Source organism: Amphiprion ocellaris, chromosome 19, assembly GCF_022539595.1.
Source record: "Amphiprion ocellaris isolate individual 3 ecotype Okinawa chromosome 19, ASM2253959v1, whole genome shotgun sequence".
Classification (NCBI taxonomy): Eukaryota; Metazoa; Chordata; class Actinopteri; family Pomacentridae; genus Amphiprion; species Amphiprion ocellaris.
In genome coordinates this window covers 27,263,612-27,288,982 of record NC_072784.1, presented here as the reverse complement: position 1 = coordinate 27,288,982, position 25,371 = coordinate 27,263,612, and the positions used below count along the sequence as shown (strand labels likewise).

The window sequence follows — 25,371 nt, the reverse complement described above, 5'->3', positions numbered from 1 at the left end:
GCAGCCAGTTTTTTGTTCTCCCAAACCAGTGAACAAGCTAAAGAACATGACTGTAGAACTTGCCTGCACACATTCATATACACAAACTAGTCCTTACTCGACTGATGGAGAAAAGAAGGCCCGGCTTGCCAGAGCAAACCCCAGTGAAGCAGTATCTGAGCCTCCAGTAGAAGAGATGCTCAGAGACGAAGGTGATGAGGGAGAGCCCCATGGCCGTCGCCAGCATGTAGAAGACCCCCGCCATGTTGTCCACATCTAGCTGACTGGACATCACCTCATTCTTCTCATTGTGGCAAATTCCTGTCAACCACTGGGCTTCTAGTTCCTCCATTTCACCTGGAAAGCAACAGACAGACTCAAATCCTTTATCGAATGGCTTGGAATTTGAATAGTAAACATTACATACACGTTTAGCCCCTTATTTGATAGTCAGAATGACCAATAAAATAGCTTCTGCGGTTGTTGTTGTGCATTAAGACTGCTGTATTTGTTTTAAATAAATTGAAGGCATTTGATGAGATTATAATCAAATGAATAATTAATTTCAAAGTGACAAAAAAATCATATAGCCATATACTGCCTATAAAAATGACCCACTTGGAAGTTTTCCTCTTTTATTGCTTTTCAACATTGAAATCTGATCAACTTGATTTGACTTTTTGGACAAAAATTTACAAAAAAGACTCTTTGTGAAAACATATTTTTACAAAGTAGTGTAAGTTAATCAAAAATAACATGAAATAAGAATTGCCAGCGATGCATTTAGTAGTTTCACCTTTGGCTGCAATTACAGCATTGAGCTTGTGTTGACAAGTCTCAGAAAGCCTTGCATATCTGGAGACTACAATTTTAGTCAGGTTGCATGTGGATTGTGAGTGCACAGCCCTTTTCAAGTCCAGCCACAAATTCTTATGGACTGAATTCTGGGCTCTGACTCGACCACTCCAAAACATTCACAGTGATGTCTTTAAACGGCATACTTCGAGTCATTGTCTTGCTGGAAAACAAATCTTCACCCAAATCACAGCTCTCTTGCTTACTGCATCAGGTTGTCCTTCATTTAACCCTTCATCTTCTCTATCTAAGCCTTCAAGGGCCTGCTGCTGAGAAACATCCCCACAGCATGGTGCTGCCACCACCATGCTTCACGGTGGGAATGGTATGTTTCTTTGTCATTTTGAGGCGGATGAATACTTATTCAATTACTTATTTTTGAATTTTTTTAAATAATTGACACTGCTTTGTAGAGGTCAGTTTTAATTTTGACATAAACGAGTCTGTTTTTGTAAATTATTGTCAAAAAAGCCAAATTATATTGACCACGATTCAGATTTTAAAAGCAATAAACAGGGAAGCCTGTTGAATACTTTTTATAGGCACTGTTTTTTTGTATTGCTGTAGTTTTTTTTCAGTAGTTTGTTGTTGAGTTCAACCAATATATCGATTGGCCAATATTATCAGCTGATAATTGCCAATCACTGAGGCAGGGTCATATAGAAATAGTGCCATAATACAGTTTGTCTAGAAGAGCTGCACGGATTCCATTAGTTTCAACACTCTGAGCACTGTATGCAGCACATGTAGCGGAGTAAATATCACAGATAAACAGACTGTTTGTGGAGTAAAGTAGTGTCTTTAGGGTAATTTTCAAACTAGTTTGTAAAATACATTGCTACAAAGTTAATAAACAATTACTTTAACACTTTTCATTTTCAATATAACTAACATACTGTTCATACACTACTGTTCAAAAGTTTGGGGTCACTTAGAAATGTCCTTATTTCTGAAAGAAAAGCATTGTTTTCAATGAAGATAACATTAATCAGAAATACAGTCTAGACATTGTTAATGTGGTAAATGACTATTCTAGCTGGAAACAGCTGATTTTTAATGGAATATCTCCATAGGGATACAGAGGAACATTTCCAGCAACCATCACTCCTGTGTTCTAATGCTACATTGTGTTAGCTAATCATGTTGAAAGGCTAATTGATGATTGGGAAACCCTTGTGCAGTTATGTTAGCACATGAATAAAAGCTTGAGTTTTCATGGAAAACAAGAAATTGTCTGAGTGACTCCAAACTTTTGAACAGTAGTGTACTGGCCAGGTCTCCCCTGTGAAGGAGAGCTCTGATCCTAATGGGACTAACCTGGTTAAATAAATGCTAAAAAAAAAAAAAAAACAACAACATATGAATGCAGCTGAAAAATCAATGTCATCACATTTAACTCCCTAAAATTTGGAATTTCCCTTGGCCCAGAGGAGTCAACATTGATCAGTCTCTTGATATATTCTATGCATTCACATTACCTGCACAAAAACAGTGAGATTTAAAGTTTTTTTTATTGTGGCACATAATGTCTATTTTTAGATGAACTTAGTTTTAAAAAAAAAAAAAACAAAACTTGAGGTTGAATGCTAATATATTTCTTATGTTTTGTTTAAAATAAATTTCTTTGGGTGTCAGGGGCCAGTGGTCCAGCAGTGCCTGTATTGTTGCCTGACAGGGCAAAGACGTTGTTTCTTTAAGGTTAATGAAAGAAAGGTAGAAAGCACCAAAGACCTTATCTTTTCTCATTCCTCACTCTGTTCCCTTCCCTCCGTCTCTCCTCTCTCTCTCTGTGGCTTCCTCTGTGACATTTGGCGCGTAGCTAATCCAATCTGTGTCATTCAGGGCTGGATAACTAAGGCTGCTAGTGGGGAAAGACAAATATCATGGTGGTGTTGAGCTGAATGTCTTTGGGCTGCAGACTCACTAAGACATCATTAACTCTTTTAGTACAATTGAAGCATACTTGTCTCATGACAGATTCCCACTAATAGATGTAGCCACGGTACATCTCCTTTAATATTATAATATGCTTGGAATTGGTTACAGAAATAAGATTAATGTGGGGCTTTTTCAGGATCAACAGGTCACTTCGTCTCACTTTTTTTTTTTTTTTTAAATCAAGTGCATTCAAAGGAAAAGCTGTGTGGAGCTGCTACTGCATGCACTGTTGCTCTGACTCCAGGGGAGGGAAGTACTGCTGAAATTCAAATTTTGTTCTCGTTTCAGCAGTCAGACGGCTCAAGCAATAGTCTGGTGGTCAGTCAGTTGGAACACAGGAACACAAGTCACTACAAGTTGTATCCACACTTTTGGGGTGTTTTTGAAGCCGCTAGGACTGAAAGTAAACACTTATTTTAAGATGTGGGAGAAGAAAGACAGAGATAATTTTTTAAAAATCCTGTCCTTGGTATCAGATTACCATGAAAAACAAACCCAAAATCCATTCCAGGTCTTCAATTAAGTTCAGAATACCTGCCTTTACTTACCAACTGTTCCTCATAAAAGCTTAAGCACAGACTGTTCCTGACTCTGACTGCATGATGTTTCGGTCTGCCAGATTATAAATTTGCTCCACTATGAAAACTTAAGAAGTTGGTTCCATTTGCTTATTTCCATACTATTGCCAAACAGGTGTTGATAGTATTCTGGCTGTATGTGCGTTTTTGTGAGTCTTCTTAACCCTTTGAGAGGAAATGTGTCTCATTCATGTGCTTGTGTTTCCAGACCACATGTTTTATGTGTTTGTATGTCCTTCTGTTTGTTCTCCAGCTTCTCCAAACGAGTCCTCGCCTCTGTCTCCTCTCTAACCAAGGAATACCATATGCTCTCCAACCACACTGTGTCTATCTCATCAAGTAGCATCTGCCAAGACACCAAGTCACTGTGATCTATCAAGGACCTGCCCTCCTCTCACTCCCCATCTCACTCCATCTCTACCTGACACACACTCTCTCTTTGTCTTCCTCTTTTATGCCATGCTCCACGCCTCGTCCTCTTTTTGACCTCTCGCTGACCATCACACATGCGCGCTGTCTCTTTTCTGACACCGTCATCACTTTCTCACTCCTTCTGTTTCCTCTCTTGTCACACAAACTCTCTTTTTATGTCTGTTATCTCCCTTTCCATCCCCCTTTTCCTTCTCATGCCGCCTTCTCTGACTTTCTCCTTTCATCTCATTTTTTTTAGATGCATAAGAAGTAGAACACCACAGAGGTTATTAGTGTGGTGGAAAGATAATACAAGTTTAAAGCATCCTTAGTCGATATCTGCACTGGACGACTGCTTAAAAAAGTGTGAAGAGCTTGAATGGCATCAATAATCAAGAGAAAAAGACAATAAAAAAAAACAAAACAAAACACTGAGCCTGATTTTTGTCACAATTATCCAAACATGAAGTGTGATGCAGTGCAGCCTGCATGCTCTGCAGCCTTGATAAGATTTGGTTGGAGAGGATTATTGTGACACCAATATTCATTTAATCAACTTCAGTGCACTTAATGTGAGTGGCTGCGAACACTTGCATCAGCAAAAGGCTTTCGATGTAAAATGTAAATGAATCTGTCACTAAAAGCTTGAGCTGTCTCGCCGTTCTCTGTTTTGTGGTGGGAAATTGTTTATGTAAAAACTTCAGAAGCTACTGTAATAAAGGAATGCCGTGATTCAGATAGAGTAATGCATACGCATACACATGCACATCTAGTGCTGCAGAGAGAATATATTAGAATAACTTACACACTCTGCCCTCTGTTTAGAGCAGCCTTTGTGTCCAGAATAACATCAAAGGACTATTTATACTTCACTGCTTTTCCTTTGTGCTGTCAGCAGACAAGGCAGTCGAGGTGTGTATGAGTGTGTGTGTATGTGTGCATGAATTACAATGCTGGCAAGGAGCAATGTAACCTTTTGCCTTGCGGATAGCGTCATGCACTTTGAATTTGTCTATGAGAATGCTGTGTGTCTCTGTTTCTCACCATCTCCGATTATTGCCAGGATAGCCAGATCCACCTGTCGTTTCCAATAGGAGCCTTTCTGTAGAGCAATGCCGTAGCCAGTGGTAGCGAAGATGTACCTGAACACAAGCACGTCCAAACACACACACACACAAACACATATTTTAACCTTTAAACAAATATTTTAACCTTTATGTCTCCAGATGGTGTCACTGTGATTAAAAAATTCTTTAAGGAGGTACCTCATGCATAAGGATGCACATAAATGTCATGAAGTGGGAATCGAGGTCGCAGATATACAGTCAAAATCACCAAAATACAGCACAAACCTTAAAGGGCAAGTTTACATTTTAAGAAAATACTTGGGTTAGTTCTTAAAGCCATTCACATGTAAGAGGTGAAGGAGAAAATCCACAGACCTTGGTAATGTTTAGCCACAGTTTGAGTTAAACAAATGAGTGTCTTCAAAAATTACTTCTTCCCTACCTTGCTGCAATTTAGCAAGAACATTGGGAAATCTGAAAAACAAAATTGCTGTAATTTTGGAAGATACTTATTTGATTTGTCTAACTAAAACAGAATGACGGACTGTGGATTTTTTTTTCCTTCATCACAATAACTTACCCTAACCCTCTGAACCCCAAGAAGGGGTGAAAAGCATGTTATCTTTCATAGAGAATCTGCAAATTACACAAATTATCTCATCTTGAAACTGGAACAACAGAAAGATTCATCAGCTTTTCAAATATCATCTGTAACGTGCTGTTTCTACAGGGGAAATTTTTCTTAAATATGGGATATTTCATTAAAACTTTTTTCTACATGTCTAATTCAAAAAGAGCAATACGTTTCTGTAACAATGCAACAAATTATGAGTTCCCTGTGAAGCCATGATTGACTCAGATGAAAACAACAATCAAGTGACAAAATTTCATGTATTCTTTGGCTGAACTGCAGGCAGTGTTTACATAGAGCAGATAGGAGACAATGGGAAACAGACATATGGAAACACATTAAAAATCTAAGTAGTAATATATCTATGGTATATAAAGTCACCTTTTTTCACTATTGATAACATCAATGGGCACTTGGAAAAATATTCTAACTTTGTGCACAAAAGGCACCTTTCTACTTCTAGCCATGGTTGTGCTGTTTCCATAGAGGTGCAGGACTTTAGATTCTAGTGCGTTAAGAAGGGGTCTCTTTTCAGCCAGAATAAACTGGAGGACCAACTGCAATGACAAAAACAGTTTTTGGCATAGACATGGGATTGTAAGTGTCATTTTAAGACAAACTTGAAATAATTTTCCCAACTTTTTATGTGTGATGGCACAAAAAAATGTTCTTGATTCACCGAGGAATTGCATGTGTCTTTGTAGTACAACGATCACCCACATTTACATGCTCTGCCTTTGCACAATGTCTCGGATGGAAGAATGACAGGTTTACACCCTAAAAAAACCAACAAAAAATAACGACTTCTTTCAAGAATGGTAGCTTTAGTTTACCCGCTGCCAATGGTCACCAGCTTACAGCCCTCATCTCTGCCAGCCATATAGTTCAACACTGCTGCATCGTAGATGAAGGCATCCAGTTTGCTGAGAAAGAACAGAGAGAGAAGAACAAGGGAAAACAGATGGAGGGAGGGGGACGAAGACAAAATGTGAGGGGGTTTCACATTTTTTTTTTTTTTTTTAGAGTGAGTGAGAAGTGCACAGGAGGAGACAGAGAGCAGAAGAGGGGCTTATTTTTCAGAATGTGTTATTTGCAGATCAATTGTGAAGTGTTAAATCATCTCCAATAGGACCGCAATCCAAGCGTAACCAAACACACAGAGGACACAGTGGGGAGTGGCGGTGGTTCAATACGGCACGCTTGGCTGATGATGGGACCTTGGAGGCACATGGACAACCTAAACAAACTTTAGACAGACACAAACATTTACACCGTCTCGCTCTCTCTCTGCCTCTGTCCACACACTCACAAGACTCATAAATAAGTAGGTTGCGAAGTGGAACGTAAAAGATTCCAGACGCTGACTGACATTTCCAGTGTAACTGATGCCGTCACTAACCACTGCTTTCTCAGTATCTCAGTGCCCGCATATGCTCACACACAAACACACACACACACACACACACTCACACTGAGCCCTGCTAATAGTGCGGTGACTGGCTGGCATTTACTGAATGTCAGATCCAGCCCTCTCACTGAGGCTCACAGCCGATAGTTTAGCTGTGTAATTAGCTTAACCCAGCACTGGCTCCAACCACACGCAAGCTGTGTGTCCAAACATGTGGGAAAACCCGGAGTGCGTGTCGACAAGTGTGTGTGATTGGGCAGATAAAAGTGTGCACTGGTGCATTTCTGTGAGCATGGATTTGCCGGCGCATGTTTGGAGACGCTGGCCAGACACAGTGAGGCTCTAATGGCTTGGAGAGGGATTCTGCCACCACTGATCTGTCACACCTTCATTTCCCTGAATGAAATGTAGCCGCACAGTTTTTCAGTCTATCTGTACCTTTGAATGTCGTCTTTACCATGGAAAAATTACCACGTACTGCGACCGGGAATCTTATTTTACACCACTACGGGGCAAAACTCTTCAGTACAGTTCAAAACCTGTCATTTGAACTACTGGAGTATTGGGACTCAAAAGACAACATTTTAGCATAAATATCATAAATCTTCATCCTGTGTGACCTTCCTTATTATTATTATTATTATTATTATTATTATTATTATTATTATTATTATTATTATTATTATTATTATTATTATTATTATTATTATTATTAATAATTTGCCATATTGTGAAATGTTCATGGAGCTGAGAAATATTAGGTGGCATTTATCGTTTTAAAAATCCTGAAAATCCAAAACAGAAAGACCATATTTAGGCTAGAATTCAGTTGCAGTTAAAACATACAATACTGTTTGATTGTGTTGTGTGGCTATGGTTCAGGAGCGACAAAATGTCCTACAAATAGTTCAGGTTGAAGGATGAAATGCCGAGACTCTGCGATGAATCTCTGGCATCTCAGGAAAATTAGCACAGTACTAGTAGCTCACCTGTCTCTATGTTTGCATGTAAAAATGTGATCTTAAATGGGCTTTTGCATGCATTTCATCAGCAGTGCATAATCAACTCCTGCAACATGTATGAACCAAATGTTTTAACTGTATCACAGTCATTACTGAATATTTGTTCATTTTCATTGTATTTATTTGCCTACCAAAAAAAGAAAAGAATCTAAACTTTGCCAGCATTGTGAGTAATTTAGGTGCCGGAATGTAATCAAATCAATTTAGCTCCCCTGTGCATAGTTTTGCTTCTTGTGGCTCGAACAGATTTTGTGTGTAAAGCCTGTCAGCATTATGTGTGATCAGAGCTAATCCAGCCATCGAGCCTCAAATAGCTGAACGCTGCAGTGTTGCTCATCTGCTAATACCATAGAATAGAAATATCAATGAGGGTATTACTGACGGCAGACACCTGCAGCTGGCTGGGAATATACATGGACGTGTGTTTTCGTGTTTCTTAGCATTTTGCTGGTGCGCTCGCAGTGATAGTTTACTTAAACTCTTGTATGTGCATGTGGGCTGCATGTTAATACAGCTGCACAGACTGAAGCGTATTACAGATGCTGGAGTGGTTTAAGCCGTCTTTACGTGTTTACATCCAGTTCACTTATGACTTATGGATGAGGGATAATGAGCTGAAAGACATAACTGTATTAAAATCATGACCATGACGTTCGTATTTGTTGTGTGTGTGTTATTTTGTGTTATTTTTCCCTCTTTGATGTCTCCCTGTGGGGCAGCCTGTCCTTTGAGCTACGAACTCTGATTGGATCCCACCCTATAGCCATTAACCAATCAGAAATATCTCCTTGTCATATCATCTCATCAACCTTTTGTCCTCTACCATTTTTTTCTTTTTCCCCTGGTTCCTTTCCCTTTCTCCATTCTTACCCTCAATTTCCCGGTATTCCCTTTTCCATTGCCCTCCCTTTTTCATCCCATTACCACATTCTCCTTCCTTGGTCTCTTGGCCCATTCGTCCTGCCCACCACCATTCCTCTATTTCCTCCAATCAGGCTTCTTGCCCTTGGCCTCCTACCCCAGCCCCTGTCCTCTTTCTTTCTTATGTGATTGCGTCATGCATCGCATCCTTCCTTTACATTTCACCACCTTTACCTTCACTTTCGGATCTCCCTGTCCCACTCAAATTGTTACACGCTTTCAATCTGTCCTTGGCTAGCTCCCTGATAAACCCCATCCCCATTATACGCCAACACACATGCACCATCAGTCCCACTATAGAGACCAGTACTAAAAATAGCTCCTGCTGTTCCCAATGAGGAAGCCCATTCATCCCCAGTCTCGGAGGACCTGTCACACACAAGCACATACATTCACAAATACACTCACAGACACACAATCACAGACGTACAATCACAAACAAAACTGCAGACTTTGTTAGGTGAAGCTTTTTACAGAAATGATTGATGTGAAAATGCATTTACTCACAAACACCCACACATATAGAGTTTTTTTACCCTGTTTTTAGGCTGACGAGTGCATCCACGACTCCGGTCTGATGATACTTCACCATGTACTGGTGCATGGCAGGGTAGTTTTTCCTGATGTTCCTCTCCGTGGATCCATTCGGAACTGTGCCGAAGCGGAATGGAGGTGAGTATGCATATGGGTTCTGAAACTGTGGTGGAGGAAAGAAGAACAAAGGAGAGGAAATTAGGAGAGTGGAAAAACAGAAGACAGAGCTGAGATTGAACATGAGGAGACAAAGCAGTACGAGGCGACAGAAATTCAAAAGCAGTATGTGTTTCTGTATATCTAACTTTGCAGGTTGCACTAGATGGGTACCCTGTTGACAGCATATGTAGCATCAATTTTCATTGGAATGATGAAGCACAAAGCCAAAAAGTTTCTTCAAGTTTAATTCAGAATCTGCAGACTCGCATACACAATCTGGGAAAGGATACAAAAGGTTTTATACAGTCAAGCACACAAGTTATTTGTTATTTGTAGCTGGTAGCAAAACCACATCCTTAAAAACTGCACAACCACTATACACTCTTGCCAGAAGTACAAGTCTGTGTGAAGCAGTAGGAGCACTTTTTTTGTACAACATCTATAGTTCTCTCACTCTAGGTCCGAAACAAGTGGGCTACAGTCAAAAGGTTACCTATAGTCCAGGTGCACACAAGGTACAATCAAAAACTTCATGTTGCTCATGACCAAATCAGGTTGTCAGGGTTCTGTGTGATGCTACATGATCAAAATCAGGACCTGTATTGCACACATTTTCTTTGCGATCACTTGTAGGTTTGCATTTTCACCGCAGGCCCAGGAAGACCTTCGTGTCGAGGTTTATCACGAAAGTTGAGTCTATGGTTATAAAACAGCAGTCTTTAGTGGAAGAATTCACAGTTTCCAAGGCAGAAGAAGGAACATCAGGTTAGGAGTGCACCAAACTTGATGTTTTCTTTGATACTGACAGGGCAATGCACCATGAATTCAACTAGTGTAGCATCCTAAGGCGTCTTAGGAAGAACATTTGGTGCAAATGACCTAAACTGTGGTGGGATTGTAACTGTGTTCCCATTATGACAACACATCCGCCACAGCGTGCTGAAAATGTGAGATTTTTTTTTTGGGTGCACCAACACAATCGTCGCTCGCCACCAGCTTTACTCACCAGATTTGGTTTCTTGCTAAATAAAGCTCGTCTTCCTCATCCCCAAAATAAAATTCAAGTTGAAGGATCGCTGTTTTGACACAGTGGAGACGATCCAGCATGTGTCGCAGATGGTGCTTACAGAACAAGACTTCGAGGGAATGCTCCAAATGTGGCAAGAGCGCTGGGAGGAAAGTATCGCAACACAAGAAGATGACTTCAAAGGGGATGGTACCCAAACTTAAATCAACTGCACTCACACCTTGTACGAGTCACAGAGATTCACTTAACTCTTCAATAGTTTCACTGCGTTCCATTCTAGGCTCCATAAGAATTCCCTTTTCCCTCTCTCTTTTCCCTTCTATCTGATTTTCTTTTCTTTTTTAAAATCTCCCATCGTGTCTCGCTGTCCTTTCTGCCCTCCCTTTCTCAGGTACAATCTAGTCAGTGTGTTAGAGTACAGGTCAAGAGTTTTGTAGTAGTGCGCTTGTCGCTGTGGTAACAACCTGCCCTGAAGCACCATAGTAACAATCTGCCCTCAGTGCCTGAAACAGATGAACCCTATCAATTAAGTGAGTAGTATTATATCCACTGTAGCCGCATAGTGTGTGCAGCACAAAGGAATGGTTTCACTCCATGATGATAAAATTATTCTCTGTTTTCACATATTCATACAACACGACTCTGAATCAACATAAGTAGCACGTGAAGGATTTAATTAGCATACTGTGAGCATCGATGTTCTGTTCAGCATGTGTTCAGCATCCATAAAACTCATCCGTTTGTTTGTTTATGTGAACTACTTACATCATAAATGCATCTCCATAACATATATGTAAACATTTTTAGATGTTTATATGAACACTATCTGGTTGCAAACATGTGCATATCTATTGTAGAATCAGGTCGGGTTGAGGATGCGTTGACAAGTTAAACTCCACTGTGCATATGTGTGTGCATGCATATGTTAGCGGTGATGCCATGTAGTGTATGTGTCAGCATGACAAGCAATCGCCCTCAGGAGACACTCATACACAGTCGCTATTGTTTGCCTCTTTCTACTTATCTTTCCTTCCTTTGTTCCTCTCTTAAGGTTGAACAGAAGCTATAAGGTCAAAAAAGGGTAAATACGGCAAAGCGAGGGGGATTCGCTGTTTAGAATCTCCAGGCCAAGTGGGGGAATGTATATTTGGAAAGTGCTCTTCTCTTGATGGATAATTAACAGTGAAGGGCGTTTTAAGAAGTGCACCAGCTGCTGCTAACGGAAGCTCAACGCGGAGATGATGAGAAAATGAAAGAGCAGAAGCAGGAGAGTGTTTGTGTCTCAGACAGGTGGAGGCATGAGGACTCACTGCTGCGACGAACAGCAAGGCGCTCGCTCAAACTACAAAGTGGATGCTGGGATTTTCTTGAGATGCTGTTTATTTCTCATGTGAGTTTTGGAGCTTTTTGGATAGCTTTTCAAAAGCGCAGAGGGAACCTCAAATACACTGTATATAATATAGAGACATCCTCTTTTAATTTGCAGCTCTCCTCCTGCCACCAGCTCTATCTCATCTCCATTGATTCCCTTACGTATGCGTGTCTGTCGATATTACAAGTGTCTGTGCATGTGTGGTGTGAACAAGGGTCTCGAGACTCTTGATTTCAGAGCTCCACCATCGCCCACTCTGTTTCTTTACATGTCTAATACTACAATCAACAGAGCAAATCTCCTTGGAAGCTGGGATTACAAAGGTTCATGTGTGTTTTATCGCTACCATTTGGTGTTTAGCAGCATAGTTCATGGGTCACACTGGTGATTCGCAAGTCAGTTTGTAGATCTTCTCCTTTAACTTTAAGTTGGACATTTCTTTGTGTCCCCAAAGACATTGAAGCTGTTTTATGCACATTTAAGAGCAACTCTTTATAAGCAATCCTAATATCAGCCCAAGTGAAATGACAACACATTTGCCTGTGTTCAGACCACAGACTGTGGATGTACCAACCTATACACCATCACTTGGTTTGCGAACTACAAGTTTGCACCCTCAAATTTGGAATTTGGTCACTTTGCTCTTTTGTAATGAGTAAGTGGGTGGATTTGACTGAGAATTTGAGCAGAGTACGCTTGCTAATACAGTGGCAAAATGTCGATCAAAGGTAGCCACACCCTACAGCATAACAGTGCATTATTTTACTAATATTATTATTTTACTTTAATATTTTTCATTATTTTACTCTAAATGCTGTATTGAAGGAGGCATGAAACTGGTGAATGAGACCATAAACTCATTAACAGAATGTTAACTGAGGTAATGAACATAAGTAGCACCATTTTCTCATAGACGTCTATGAGATCGGATGCCTTTGTGCAACCAGAGGAGTCGCCCCTTTCTGGCCATTAGAAAACATATCAGGTTTAAGGTATTTCTGCACGGGCTTCACTTTTGTAAATAGTCTGTGATTCAGACATCCGTGTCTCCTCTCAAAGGCACATTTCATATGATTTCATATAAAAATGTGCCTCATACACTATATATATTGTAACACAATGTGCAACAAATTAGGTATTACAGCTTTGATTTCTATCAAAGTCGAACGTGTTTTCTGCTTTTCCAGTATATGCACTGCATTTGTGTGGCATGTATTCTTCTCTGCAACAGCTGGTGAATTCAGTAACTTGGAATGCAGGTTAGCAATAACTAGGTCACAGGTATGATCCCTGTTTGTTTTTTAAATGTCTTTTGCAAGGAAAAATGCTCACTGGGTGCACCTAAGAATCACTGATTGGACATTGCTTTGGCACATCAACACTTCAGCTGATTTTATCTCCTGAGCGTTCTCCATAAAGAGATATTATGAATTAAACCAACCTTCTAAAATCCATCACTTATCAGTAAAACCTAAACATACAGACAAACTAACTTTGGTAGTTTGACCAGCGTTTCAGATCTCTTCAAAATCAATGCATGTGGAAAGTGTTGAAACTGGGTTATTGCTGTTATTACCTTGTCACTGCAAACAAGTACAACTACAGCGGAGCGCTTGTTTGCAGAAATTTGAATTCTCAAGGTCTTTGGCACTAAAAACCTATCCTATTATTAAGCTGTTGAGAAACCACAACAGAAAGCGGAGACACATAAGCCAGAGTTGTAAATAAAAACTCCCTGATGGTGGTGCAGCCTGAAACACCGTAGAGCTAACCGACTGCTCTCCACTTGTGCATGAGACAGCATACCTGGGAGACAGGCTTAACAGCTCAGTAAACACTCATTACACCAGTGCTCTTCATAAATGATTAAAACAAATAAAAACAGCGCTTCCTCTAAACGTGGACAAAAATGGTGATGAATTATGAACAAATACCGCTTTGAACATAGACCACTTTGATAACTGTGTATGTATAGTTAAACAACACTGCTTATCAATTCCTTGAAACTTAAACTAATTGGAAAATTCAGGTTTCAAAATTACCACTGAAAGTACAGATTCTGCCAGCAGTTCAAAAGATTTATTGTTGGAAACTGCTACACTACCGTTCAAAAGATTGGGGTCACCCAAGCAATATCATGTTTTTCATGAAAATTCACACAATTCATGTGCAAACATAATTGCACAAAGGTTTCTAATCATCAATGAGCCTACAGAAGTGATGGTTGCTGGGGATGTTCCTCTGTACCCCTATGGAGATATTCCATTAAAAACCTGCTGTTTCCAGCTAGAATAGTCATTTACCACATTAACAATGTCTAGACTGGATTTCTGATTAATTTAATATTATCTTCATTGAAAAAAAGGCCTTTTATTTAAAATTAAGGACATTTCTAAGTGACCCCAAACTTTTGCATAGTAGTGTATATATATATTAGTATATGTGTGACTGCAAAATGCTATCTGCAGCCACTGTACAACACACCAATTGTACACTAAAAAACAACAAAGCGTAAGCTAAAAAACTGCACTTTTGTTCAGGTGACAGTTGGGTTTATTCCAATATATTAGCTGTCAAAACATAATATGGTGTCTTTGAGGTTCTTTTGAATCTCTCCCCTCTAGTGGTCTAAAATAACCTGAAGCAGATTTGAGTAAAATGTTTCTCCTCTGGGACTTCTCCTGGTCACTTGGCTCGATGTCTGTCCTCTCTCAGCATATCTGTCTGAGCGGCCATTTACCCCTTTTGTCTGCTTCCTTTCTTCTCTGACCCTCTCTGTCTTTCCATGTCTTTTACTGTCTCCCCTCCCCTCATGCCACTCCTCCTCCTGCCTCAGCCGTCAACCTGGCCCATATCTGTCCGCCTGTTGTCTTGTACCATCTTGTGTGTCTTGGCTTTTTGCTAGTCCTCAGTTGCCCTCCTGCCAGTTGCTTTACCCCTTCACTCCAACCCTCTCTTCCTCTCTCCTTCTGGATCTTGTCAAAACTCTCTAAATCAGCCTCTCCTTGGTAATGTCTCCCTATACATCTGTATTTCTTTCCTCAGGAACCCTCTTGTCTTGCTTATCTGTTTCTCTAAATTTGATTTGACCTTTTTTGTCTTTAATATTTCAGTTCATCCTCCTACTTCTTCTACTGCATGGTCAACTTTTCCCTACATACCTGTCATTCAAATGTAAAAAATTCAAAGTGCATATAACTGCACCTGCGTCATGTCTTTTTTATAACACATCTTTTAAAAATTCATGCTGGACCACCAGAGAACTGTTTGTGTTGGGTTGCTTAGCTATGAAATAACACATAAAGCATTTACCCTTCGTACTACTGTTGCAGAAAATGCATCTATGCAAGACTTGCATGTTGTATTTTAGGCTCCACTTTGTTGACTCTTACTAAAAAGTTGCACAAATTGCATTTATACTGCAAAACTTTTGAGCCTTTGACGAGCACACGAAAGCTGACAGATTAGCCCACCATCTAATTTTCGGGTGACTAGGCCTTTAAAAGTAAAGAACTGAAAAGAAATATGAGTATTTTCTAACCTCTTTGGACTCCGAAAACAGCAGTACAACAATATTTTATGACAATGTATAACGTTCCAATCATTTTTGGGTGGCTTATTGCTTACACAGCTAACTCTATATCTTAAAAGCACACACATTCATCAGATAAAATCACCAAACTACCTCTTCCATATGTTTCTCATTACCTTGTTGTCTGAGAGTCCGGTGACTTGGTCAACAAACTCCTCCTGAATCATGAAGGCAGCCAAGTTGGCAGTGTAGGAGGCCAGGAAGATGACAGCAAAGAAGGCCCACACTGACACTATGAACTTACTGGTGGTTCCTTTTGGGTTCTGCACAGGCACAGAGTTGTTGAACACCAGACCCCACAGCAGCCAAACAGCTTTGCCCATAGTGAAGGAAGGGCCATGGGGGTCTGAGAGAGGACAGAGAAGAAAGACAGAGACAGAATGAAAAATGATTAGAAAGAGGATCATGGTTATGGTTTTGTACAAGGTTGGACATATAAGAATATGAAGATGGATTGTAACTTTTTCGAAAATGAAGTTTTCTGAATCTGCTCACCTTTCCCCTGTGCCAGGTTTCGGTTAAAGCCAAGAGGACTAATGTACTCAAACATGAAAACAGCCATTGCAGTCACCAGTAGGAGCATCACAAACATCATCACCCACACTGATGCACTGAATGGCTCTGAAAAAGAAAGAGAATGAAGAGGACCGTGTTAAGTTAACTGAAGGACCAGATCAATCCTATTTATGCACACAGAACCGTGTATAGCAGATTCCTGTAGATTCAGAGTCCCTACAGAAACACACACTTGCATACACACAGCCACACCTCCTACTTGACTGTGCGAGGACGGTACAGTATAGGAACCCCTGGTGTCAGCACTCCTGTCCTCCCTCTGAGCTCACAACACTACTGCAGAGATTAAACTCTGCTCTAATGTATGGGAAAGCACTGCTGGCACACGGCCTCACACTGGGTGTGGGTGTGTGTGTGTGCGCAAGTGAAGTGTGTGTGTGTGTGCTGGCAAGCTGCCATTATGGGGTTTTCCTGCTAAGCCCTTATAATTGCCACTTTCACAGGACTAACGGCATGCCGCATACATGTCACCACATGTACCTGCCTGTGTGTCTTTGTGCCTTTGTATGCTGGCATGTCTTGTGTTGTTTCCCCCTCTGTTTCATGGAATACCTCGGTGTGTTTATGCCTGAGTGTGCCTTTGTGTCTGTAGCATCACATATTGTGCGCAGGAACTCGGGTGTCACTGCCGAAGCACTCGGCATCAAATGAACGTGACTGAGCAGCCATAACAGGGATATCCATGGTCTCTCAGGTTAAAATCCTGTGGTTAAGTCCCTCTCAGGTAAGTGAGAGTCAGTGTGGCAGGAAGCAGGAGTTGAGCTAAATCCCTCAGATGAAAGAGCAAGTATTGACAGCTGTGTAACAGAAGTGAATTATGTTGTCAGCTCTGTATCTCAGGGAATACAGGCGCGCACACAAAACAAATACCGTTCTGCACTCGCACCAGCCGAAAAAGCAAACAAGACAGACCTTCTTCTCGTTCTCTCTCGAGTCCAACACCACAGCAACAGTTAGTGGGTGACAGTTACCTAAGAAGGCTGACGGGGAGACGGTTCCATTGCTACGAGAGACCATGACGCTGATCCCAGTTTCCACGAACGGGACGGAGAAATCGATGACCTCAGAACGCTCCTCATTGATCGTCAGAGATCCGACGGCCATGACGGCTTTCTTATAGACCACCTGTATAGTAGGAGGGGAAGGGGAGGAACGCAGGAATAAATGAGGGAGGATGGATGATTGGGATAGAGAAAAAACAAGAAGAAGGAGAAGAGTTAGTCTATAACAATACTTTTTTTTTTTTACATGAAGAAGACAGGCAAACACAACAATCAATAAAAATATTTAAAATGACCATTTTTGCGATGAAACTGTAAAAAAATCTGCAAACCAAATAAATGCATATACGTGCCAAATTTATGCACAAGAATATAAATTTTGCTGACTTCCCATCAATAAAGTTTTTAATCTCAGACTGAAACTCAATCAATATGCAAGCTGCAGTCGCTGCTAAATAAGATGAATGCCAGATGAACATGAACTGAGTGAATGAAGCCTGCCGTAAAAATATATAGACATCTATAAAGTTTACAGTCTTAAAATGAACTCTGGGACTTTACCTTTGAGTTGAAGCTGGTAACTAAAGATATGCTAAGGAGTTTTCTGCAGGAGTCGCTAAGATTTGTTTACTTTCGCAGCATTTATAGTTGGTGCCAAAGCCTCCTAGCTGCAAAGGGTTTTTTTTTTTGTGTGTATGAGTTTTTTTTTCCCCCGTCTGTGAAAGTTTTGCAAAGTCAACACTAAAGCTTCCTTTGGAACACAAGGAAGAGGAATATTTTGTCATGCAAACATTTCTAATTTCCTGAACTAGGCTTGCAGTGCTTATTTCAAGACTGATCAATACAACACATGATTCATCACATCCCTCCAAAGTACTAACAAGCTGCTTATTGTGGCATTTTCAGAGAAAGTGAGGTGTTCAAAAGTCACAGGAATATTAAATTCCTTGTCACAAAGCACACATATACAGTGAAAAAACTGTAGCATGACTTTCATAATCAATCACATAATGACAAGCTCAACAGTCAACAAGAAGTGTCATTTTAACTGAACAGCAGTGCTTACAGTACACATCGTGTATGGATTCTGACATCTGGTTGCACACACATTTGGACACCATGTGATATTGAGCTAATTTCTGACTCCAGGGGTCTTTATTGACTAATCACTGGTTCAGAGTCAGCTGAATCACACACACACTCTCTCTCTCTCTCTCTCTCTCTCTCTCTCTCTCACACACACACACATGCACACGAAAACGCACACACACACTACCATTTAAAAGTTTGGGGTCACCCAGACAATTTCATGTTTTCCATGAAAACTCACACTTTTATTCATGTGCTAAAATAATTACACAAGGGTTTTCTAATCATCAATAAGCCTTTCAACACCATTAGCTAACACAATGTACTATCAGAATACAGGAGTGATGGTTGCTGGAAATGTTCCTCTGTACTCCCATGTAGACATTCCAATAAAAATCACCTGTTGCCAGCTAGAATAGTAGTCATTTGCTACATTACCAATGTGTAGACAGTATTTCTGTTTAATTTATGTTAATTTCATTGACAAAAAAAGTTTTGCTTTCAAAAATAAGGACATTTCTAAGTGACCCCAAACTTTTTAACAGTAGTGTATGCCAACAGGTTTTACCACTTACCTCTCCCACCATCCCATTCCAGACATTGTTAATCTTCTTGCCATGTTTGCCATTGGTTACCAGGTACAGGTCATAGGTGAACTTCACATACTTGGCGATCTTTTTCAGAATATCGATGCAGAATCCTTTGCAGCACTTCTTGATATATGTCCCACCAGCCTCAGTTGTGTTGCTGCAAAAACACAAAAAATACAGGCATCATTAGCTAAGAATTCTGAATGATTACTAAACCCCGCGTCGTTGTCAGGCGCCAAATCTGTGACAGACAGTATAAGAAAATGAGCACCAGCTGTTTGAATGACAAAAGACTGAACATTTGAAACCACTTTTTAAATATATATACCTTTGCAAACCTTTTCTGTGTCTCTGTTTGCTTCTCTCTCCATCCTACTTGTTAAATTTATATAAACGCACCGGTGAACAAATATCACCCTGAGACTTTTTCACCTTTAACTTCAGGTCATTCTATTCAGGAATGACAGAGGACTCAAAAAAATATGCTCCTTCTCTCCTTTTCCCTCTGTCTCTCTTGAAAGGGAGGTTTTTTGACGGCACTGCATCTGCAAGCCTTGTACCATCTGTGTATATGAATTTGAGAGCAGCAGAGTTCAGACAGTGTTCACACACACACACACACACACACAAGAGCGCACATCAACTTTCAGCCACCTGGGAATCTCATTTAACTTTTAGATGTGTGCTAATTAGAAGACGATAACCTCGTCCTTTAGTTTAACAACAACCTGGGCGCAAAGTTGACAGGAAGTGAGAGGGGGGGAAAAAAAGAAAACCTCCACACATCCCGGCTGTGACTCTGCAGTTACCTTCAGAGATGAAACTCTGTCACTTTAGAGTGATTCTGTAGTGCTGGATAAACATTAGCCAGTTTTTGCCCCAAGTGTTACCCTCACTAGTCGCAATCGATCTGTCAAACAAATGTCTCCCCAAGTGGAATTCTTTCCTGTCTGTGAACTGGAAAGGAATTTACTTTTTATGGTCTAATAGGTTCACACAAGAAAGGAAAAGATTTAAGAAAGCAGGCGGTGTTATGTCAGCCGTTGACTTTGGGTGAAACTTTGTGCGTTCACCCAGGGTGACTTTTACAGATGTAACAAGCGGTTATCAATAGCAGCTGTTGAACTAATTGAAAATGAAATAAAGACACTAAATTGCTTCTAAAAGCACCTGCAAGCACAGGATCTGCCAACAAAATCAGTATAACTCATTACCAGGAAATGATATTGCCTTTGTCTCCTTTTCAGATTAAGATTAAGGTTTATTTGTCTACTGCAATTCAACAACTTATGGATTTGAATTAAGTATACAAAAACACAGCAGTTATGACGGCATTGGAAATGCATCCAATAAGAGAAAATGGAATAAATGGATGGACTGAAAGCAGTATAAAGGTTGCTATTTTGTATGTTGTATGTGCATTGGTTGTGATCACAACTTTTCTACATAGAAAAAAAGGGCAAAAAACATAATTCATTTTTAAGTTGCAAGTTCAGACTAGATTTGTACAAAAAAAATTGGATAATAATATCAGAAACAAGGACAGCTAAGATCACATTTCTGGCACTGACAGAGTGAGCATATAGGCCAGAACTTTAATAGCTGCATTCATGGACACAGTGTACCCATTTAGGCAGGCCATAGTACAGTTCAGGCAGTGGGAGCATGTGATGCTATGGAGGCTGTTTGTGAAGTTGCCAGGCCAACTTGATATAGAAACACTACAGGGCCTGAGGGGTCTCCAGAGAGGGCAGTGTGCGTCCGTGCCCGGTTGTGTGTGTTGGCGCGAGTATGGCTTGTTCTAAGGCCCAGCCTGGATGAGTGAATTTCTGGTTCTGCATGCATGGGTACTCTTCCAACCCCGATCCAACCTCCTCCACCACCCACTCCTTCATTCCCTCCATCCATCCCTCTTTCTCCAAATGGACACTACGGATGCTTGAGTGGGAATTGCGCTGTGGGAGGGAGGGATGCAGCCGAACGCATTGGCCTGTGAGTGAGTGGACATGTGGCAACGGAGAGTTTATACGAGCATGCGAATGTGTGTTTGTGTTCCTCCTTGGAGATGCTTTATCCTTCGCCCTACTTCACAGTGATTCCGGATGAAAATCTCCGTCAGCCTCTTCCCTGAGACCCTATTACTCCTTAATCAGCTCTGTTTGTGGGTTGTGCGTGTGCGGCTATGTGTGTATATGTGTGTGTAGTAGCTGCAGACAGTTACTTTGTATACATACAGTACATGTAGGCAATGAAAGAGTGGCACAAAATGTGTAGCAGGAATGCCAATCTAACTGTGTGTCCATGAATGCGTGTGTTCCACTGAGGAGAAACATTATTAAATTATCTGCAAACCAATTACATGCTTTGATTCAGCAGCACTCAAGCCACTCAGTGATGTACACACACATACACACATGCGCTGGATATGAAGCTCAGGAATATAATATAGCAAGAAACTAGAGGTATTTGGGCGTTAGAGAGAAAATTGGTAAGGGAGTAAATTGCTGAGTTCAGCAGTCGCCTCCATTTTCAGGGGGAGGAAAGAAGCTGCTGCATAGATCGCGCACTGCACCTCTTTCCATGCTCATGAGAGACAGCAGAGAGTGAGGCAGTGAGCAGAGGAACACAGCAACGGTGCTGAAGAAAATACACGGTGTCATTTTCATCACCTGATTATCAAATACGCTCGTGTAAAATGAAGCTTCATGTTATGCAACGTTTAGTTCCCTGTTGTAGTTATAGACACAAAGCCATCTTAAAGACAGCCTCCCACTGGAACTGCAGCATATTTCTCTCAGCATCTGTGTGTTGTACTTTCACAGAGTTAAACCTTTAACACCACCGTGTATCCCCAGAGGTTATGGGGTTTTTCATGATCACACTAAAGCTTGGGTCGGCAGGATTTTTTGGCATCATTTGGCCAGAAATGCCATTATACCCTTTTAGTATATTGTAATTCAAGTGGTGTGAGAAGCATTACACTTTTGCACCTTCTCTTGGCCCATGATGGGAAACTTTAATCAATCACACAGAGCAGCAAAGAGAGTATAAGGCCAGTGTTATATGAGGACCCATATGACATAAATTTCGCCACTGGCCCAAGTCTGCAGTGCTGTTATAGACCCTTTTGGGTCCATATGCAGCACAACATTTGTGGGCATAATGTTTGTGCAAGGAATATTATAATAGCTGCAGATCTATTCTGCATGAAAAGAATGGAGTCTTTCCAGCAAACTCAATAAGGAACTCCAAAAAACTAGTATATTAACAAAAAGTACACATCCACGGTGTCCACTGCAAGGGAACATAATCTTGAACGCTTGAAGAGCAACTCCAAGATGAGAGCAGGACATGGGGGTGCATGGGTTCTTTCATAAGAGCTAGATTTGAATATTGTGTGATGCTTAAAGGAATAGCTGACTTTTAAAATTTCTGCCTATCCCAGCTTTAATTACTTTCTTCACATCAGTATAATCAATATCTTTCACTAATAGTCCCTTAAGAGGTGTAACTGTTGACTATTTTTAGGTAAAGTTAATTTAATTTCAATTATCATAGCCCAGACATACTATAATCCAACTGTCTGAGCATCTTCTCTGGCCTGATTCTGTTAACATGGCATTTAAACAGACTTGTCTTGGGATTTTTATTAGCAGACACCAGACTTACTCTTTGATATGCTTCCTACAGGGCACCGAGTTCCTCATGCAGGTACCAGTGAGCCTTTCTACGTCCTCTACAATGACAAAAGGTTTCTCCTCCAAAGTGACGATGGACAGGTGGTTGTCATCGAGCTCGGCGTCACCGAAGGAGTTGAAGCGCGGCCACACTGGGTACTTCAGTGTCAGGCTGCGGTTGTCCAGTTTACCCATCTGGCAGTGAAGGAGAAGGAAAAAAGGTGAAGTTATAAAGAAGTCACTGGTAACGAGGGTGCTAAAAATAGGACACTTGACAGATTTACAGTGTGGCCAGAATAGATTCCATAAAATGTTTCACAATTAGCACGGAGGTCGGGAGTCAAGGATGCTTTAATGGGCTCGCTGTTGGTAGGTTCAGACTTTTGACCTCACATTTGCCAGGCATTCACTTTTGCTACTCAGCTAATCTGCAGATATGAAGTGGGGGATGGGAAAATGAACTTTGCCATTCAGTGAACATAACATGGCAAAGGGAACATGTTCAGTGCCCTAATTGCTGCATTTAGTTTCCTAATAACCCAAAATGGATGTGAAATGGATGGGATTAGAAATAAAGACACACTGCTTTTACGCAAGAAATATTACTTTATCATGATTGTTATTTTGTACAAACACTGAACCTAAAACCAACCTATACTGAATGTTACTTACAGGCCACAAGAGATACAGAATAACATATTAAAACTATCCTGTGTAGGGATGCATGGCAAAACGCACACATACTGCTATGAATATAACACATATACGAGAGGGAATATGACAGTATGATAGCGCTGCGATCCTGTTAATAATTCAGAAAGTTTTCAGAGCAGTGATGTCACAGATTCCCCTATGGATGCTCTGTACCCTCCCGCATCTGTCTGTAAATATATGTGTACGTGTGTGTGTAAGTGTGGTATTTATGCATGTTTGCGTCAGACAGGGAAGGCAGAGACAGAAACAGCAACAGGCACCAATGCTTTGCTTGACTTTCAATAATTAATAATACTGGAGCCAGAAAATGGCAAAACCTCACTCTGACTCTTTCCCTCCATTTCAGAAGTCGTTCTTTCTCCTCCGTCTCCCCTCTCCTCGCCTCATATGCAGCTGAGTGGAGTCTGACTCTAGAACCAGGCATCTTTGTGTATCGCACACATATACACACTCTCAACATAACACACATAGACAGAGATGTAAAAATGCACCACCGGATTTACCAACCAGTAACAAATGGGGAAAAGGTTAAAGGTGGATCTTGCAATTCCTGGGAATTGTTGTTGATATTCAGCTGGTTAGCATATTTTGATGCCAGAGTTACTGTTTCTGTTGTGGCCACTGCTTCTTCACATCCCATCTCTCCATCCTGTCTGTTTTTCCAGGTCCTGTGCACAAGCATGAATGTGCACGAGCTCAAACAAACACAAGACACACTGGAACACTATTGTGTGGATAGGTCCGAGCCACTTTCTTTGTTTCCCCATTAACAGAGGCAGAACTGCATAAGAACACCGTATGGACAGCTACTGTACACGACTGTGAGGAGATAATAGATCTGACAAAAAGTTCATTAAGAGCTTTTAAGGCATGGGCAACCTAACATTTCTAAAAGATTACATCTAAATCTGCTATGTAACAAATGATTTAAGTGCGACTCTATTGATAGCTCATTTGTCTGATGTGAAGAAAAGCAGACATTTTCATTTCCTGTTGGTCGATTCTGTCTTCATATTGAGAAGAATTTCTAATTACAACTAATTAATGAAAGTGCTTCTGTTTTTTTACATGTATAAATGTGTGGAATCCTCTCATTTTATAGATGCATGCATGTATTCTGCTGCTGTCTGTTGTTGAGGAAAGTTACAGGAAAGACTCAAATAAACAGCTAGGAGCAACAAACTTAATTTAAGCCCTTCTAAAGGTTTTGCCAGTACCAGATTACATTTCTCACTGGTGAGTCTCAATCTTCTGACCAGATTTCAGTTTAGATTTGTTCTGTGGTGAGTCACACATAAAAAAGTTGCAAGGTCTGATCTAGTGGGATTACCATCACAACTTTAACAGAAAAGAGCCCAGGGAATTCATTCAGACACGGACCCGACACGTTTAGATGCCGTCAGATTAACGGGAAGGAGAGCAAGTCTGAAAGGGCCTTTGTGATTATAATCGCTGACTTTACCATTAAGCTACATTTTGTTTTGTTGATTTTCTGTGTGCGAATAAAATATTAAAACAAACTACACACTTGGCACATTTGCACGCCTAATACGCATAATATAGCAATGCTAAGCTGTCACTTCTTTGACCCTGCAGTCATGAGACGCTAGTTGTTACCCACACACATATATAAGCACAGGCACACACACGTGTTGTTGCCTGCACGCTTGGCTAAGTCATTAACAGGCGAGCAGAGAGGAGGAAGTGAAATTAGCATTTTAATTGTTTTGCTTTGAGTGGTTTTCTATCCTCTGACAGGGATTAGAGTCTCTTCTCCGCTCTTAGTCGGCACCACTGTCAACAGCTCACTCTGCTGTCGGCTACATCGCTCAAACTATGCGCACGCTTGTGTGTGTACGTGTGTGTAGGCATGTGTGTTGAGGAGAGCGAGGCAGGATGGTGCGCTGAGGTGGCATGTGTGCAGTTTCTTGTGTGTCACCTTCGCTCTCCAGGGAATGGCCGCATTTGTCTATCTGTCTTAGCCCAGCTGTTTGCATTTCACAAGTGAGTGAGTGCATGTATCGGCACACATGCATGGATGTGTGTGCATGTGCATGTGTGTGTGTGTGTCTATTAAAGGGGTGGGGACAGTAGGAACTGGGATTGGTAATGTAAAAATGAGGAGGGATTTGTGCATAATGAGCAAGACAAGACTTGTGTCTTCGAAACAAAGGGTTTGTAGCCTTTGTAAGATGCTAAAACATCAGTTTCCGCTTCATGTAAAATGTGT

General features: G+C 40.8%; 1 protein-coding gene across 1 annotated transcript in view; it reads right to left on the bottom strand.

Moving 5' to 3' along the window:
* Window positions 1-25,371, bottom strand: part of grin2aa (glutamate receptor, ionotropic, N-methyl D-aspartate 2A, a) — a 176,778-nt gene that overhangs the window by 7,836 nt on the left and 143,571 nt on the right. Inside the window, exons 6-14 of the mRNA XM_023272532.3 lie at window positions 22,420-22,622; window positions 18,736-18,907; window positions 17,042-17,195; window positions 15,990-16,115; window positions 15,611-15,840; window positions 9,347-9,507; window positions 6,293-6,382; window positions 4,806-4,903; window positions 98-336 (exon numbers count right to left, since the gene is read on the bottom strand). Of these exons, the coding sequence (XP_023128300.2) occupies window positions 98-336; window positions 4,806-4,903; window positions 6,293-6,382; window positions 9,347-9,507; window positions 15,611-15,840; window positions 15,990-16,115; window positions 17,042-17,195; window positions 18,736-18,907; window positions 22,420-22,622 (1,473 nt within the window). The remainder of the gene's footprint in view (window positions 1-97; window positions 337-4,805; window positions 4,904-6,292; window positions 6,383-9,346; window positions 9,508-15,610; window positions 15,841-15,989; window positions 16,116-17,041; window positions 17,196-18,735; window positions 18,908-22,419; window positions 22,623-25,371) is intronic.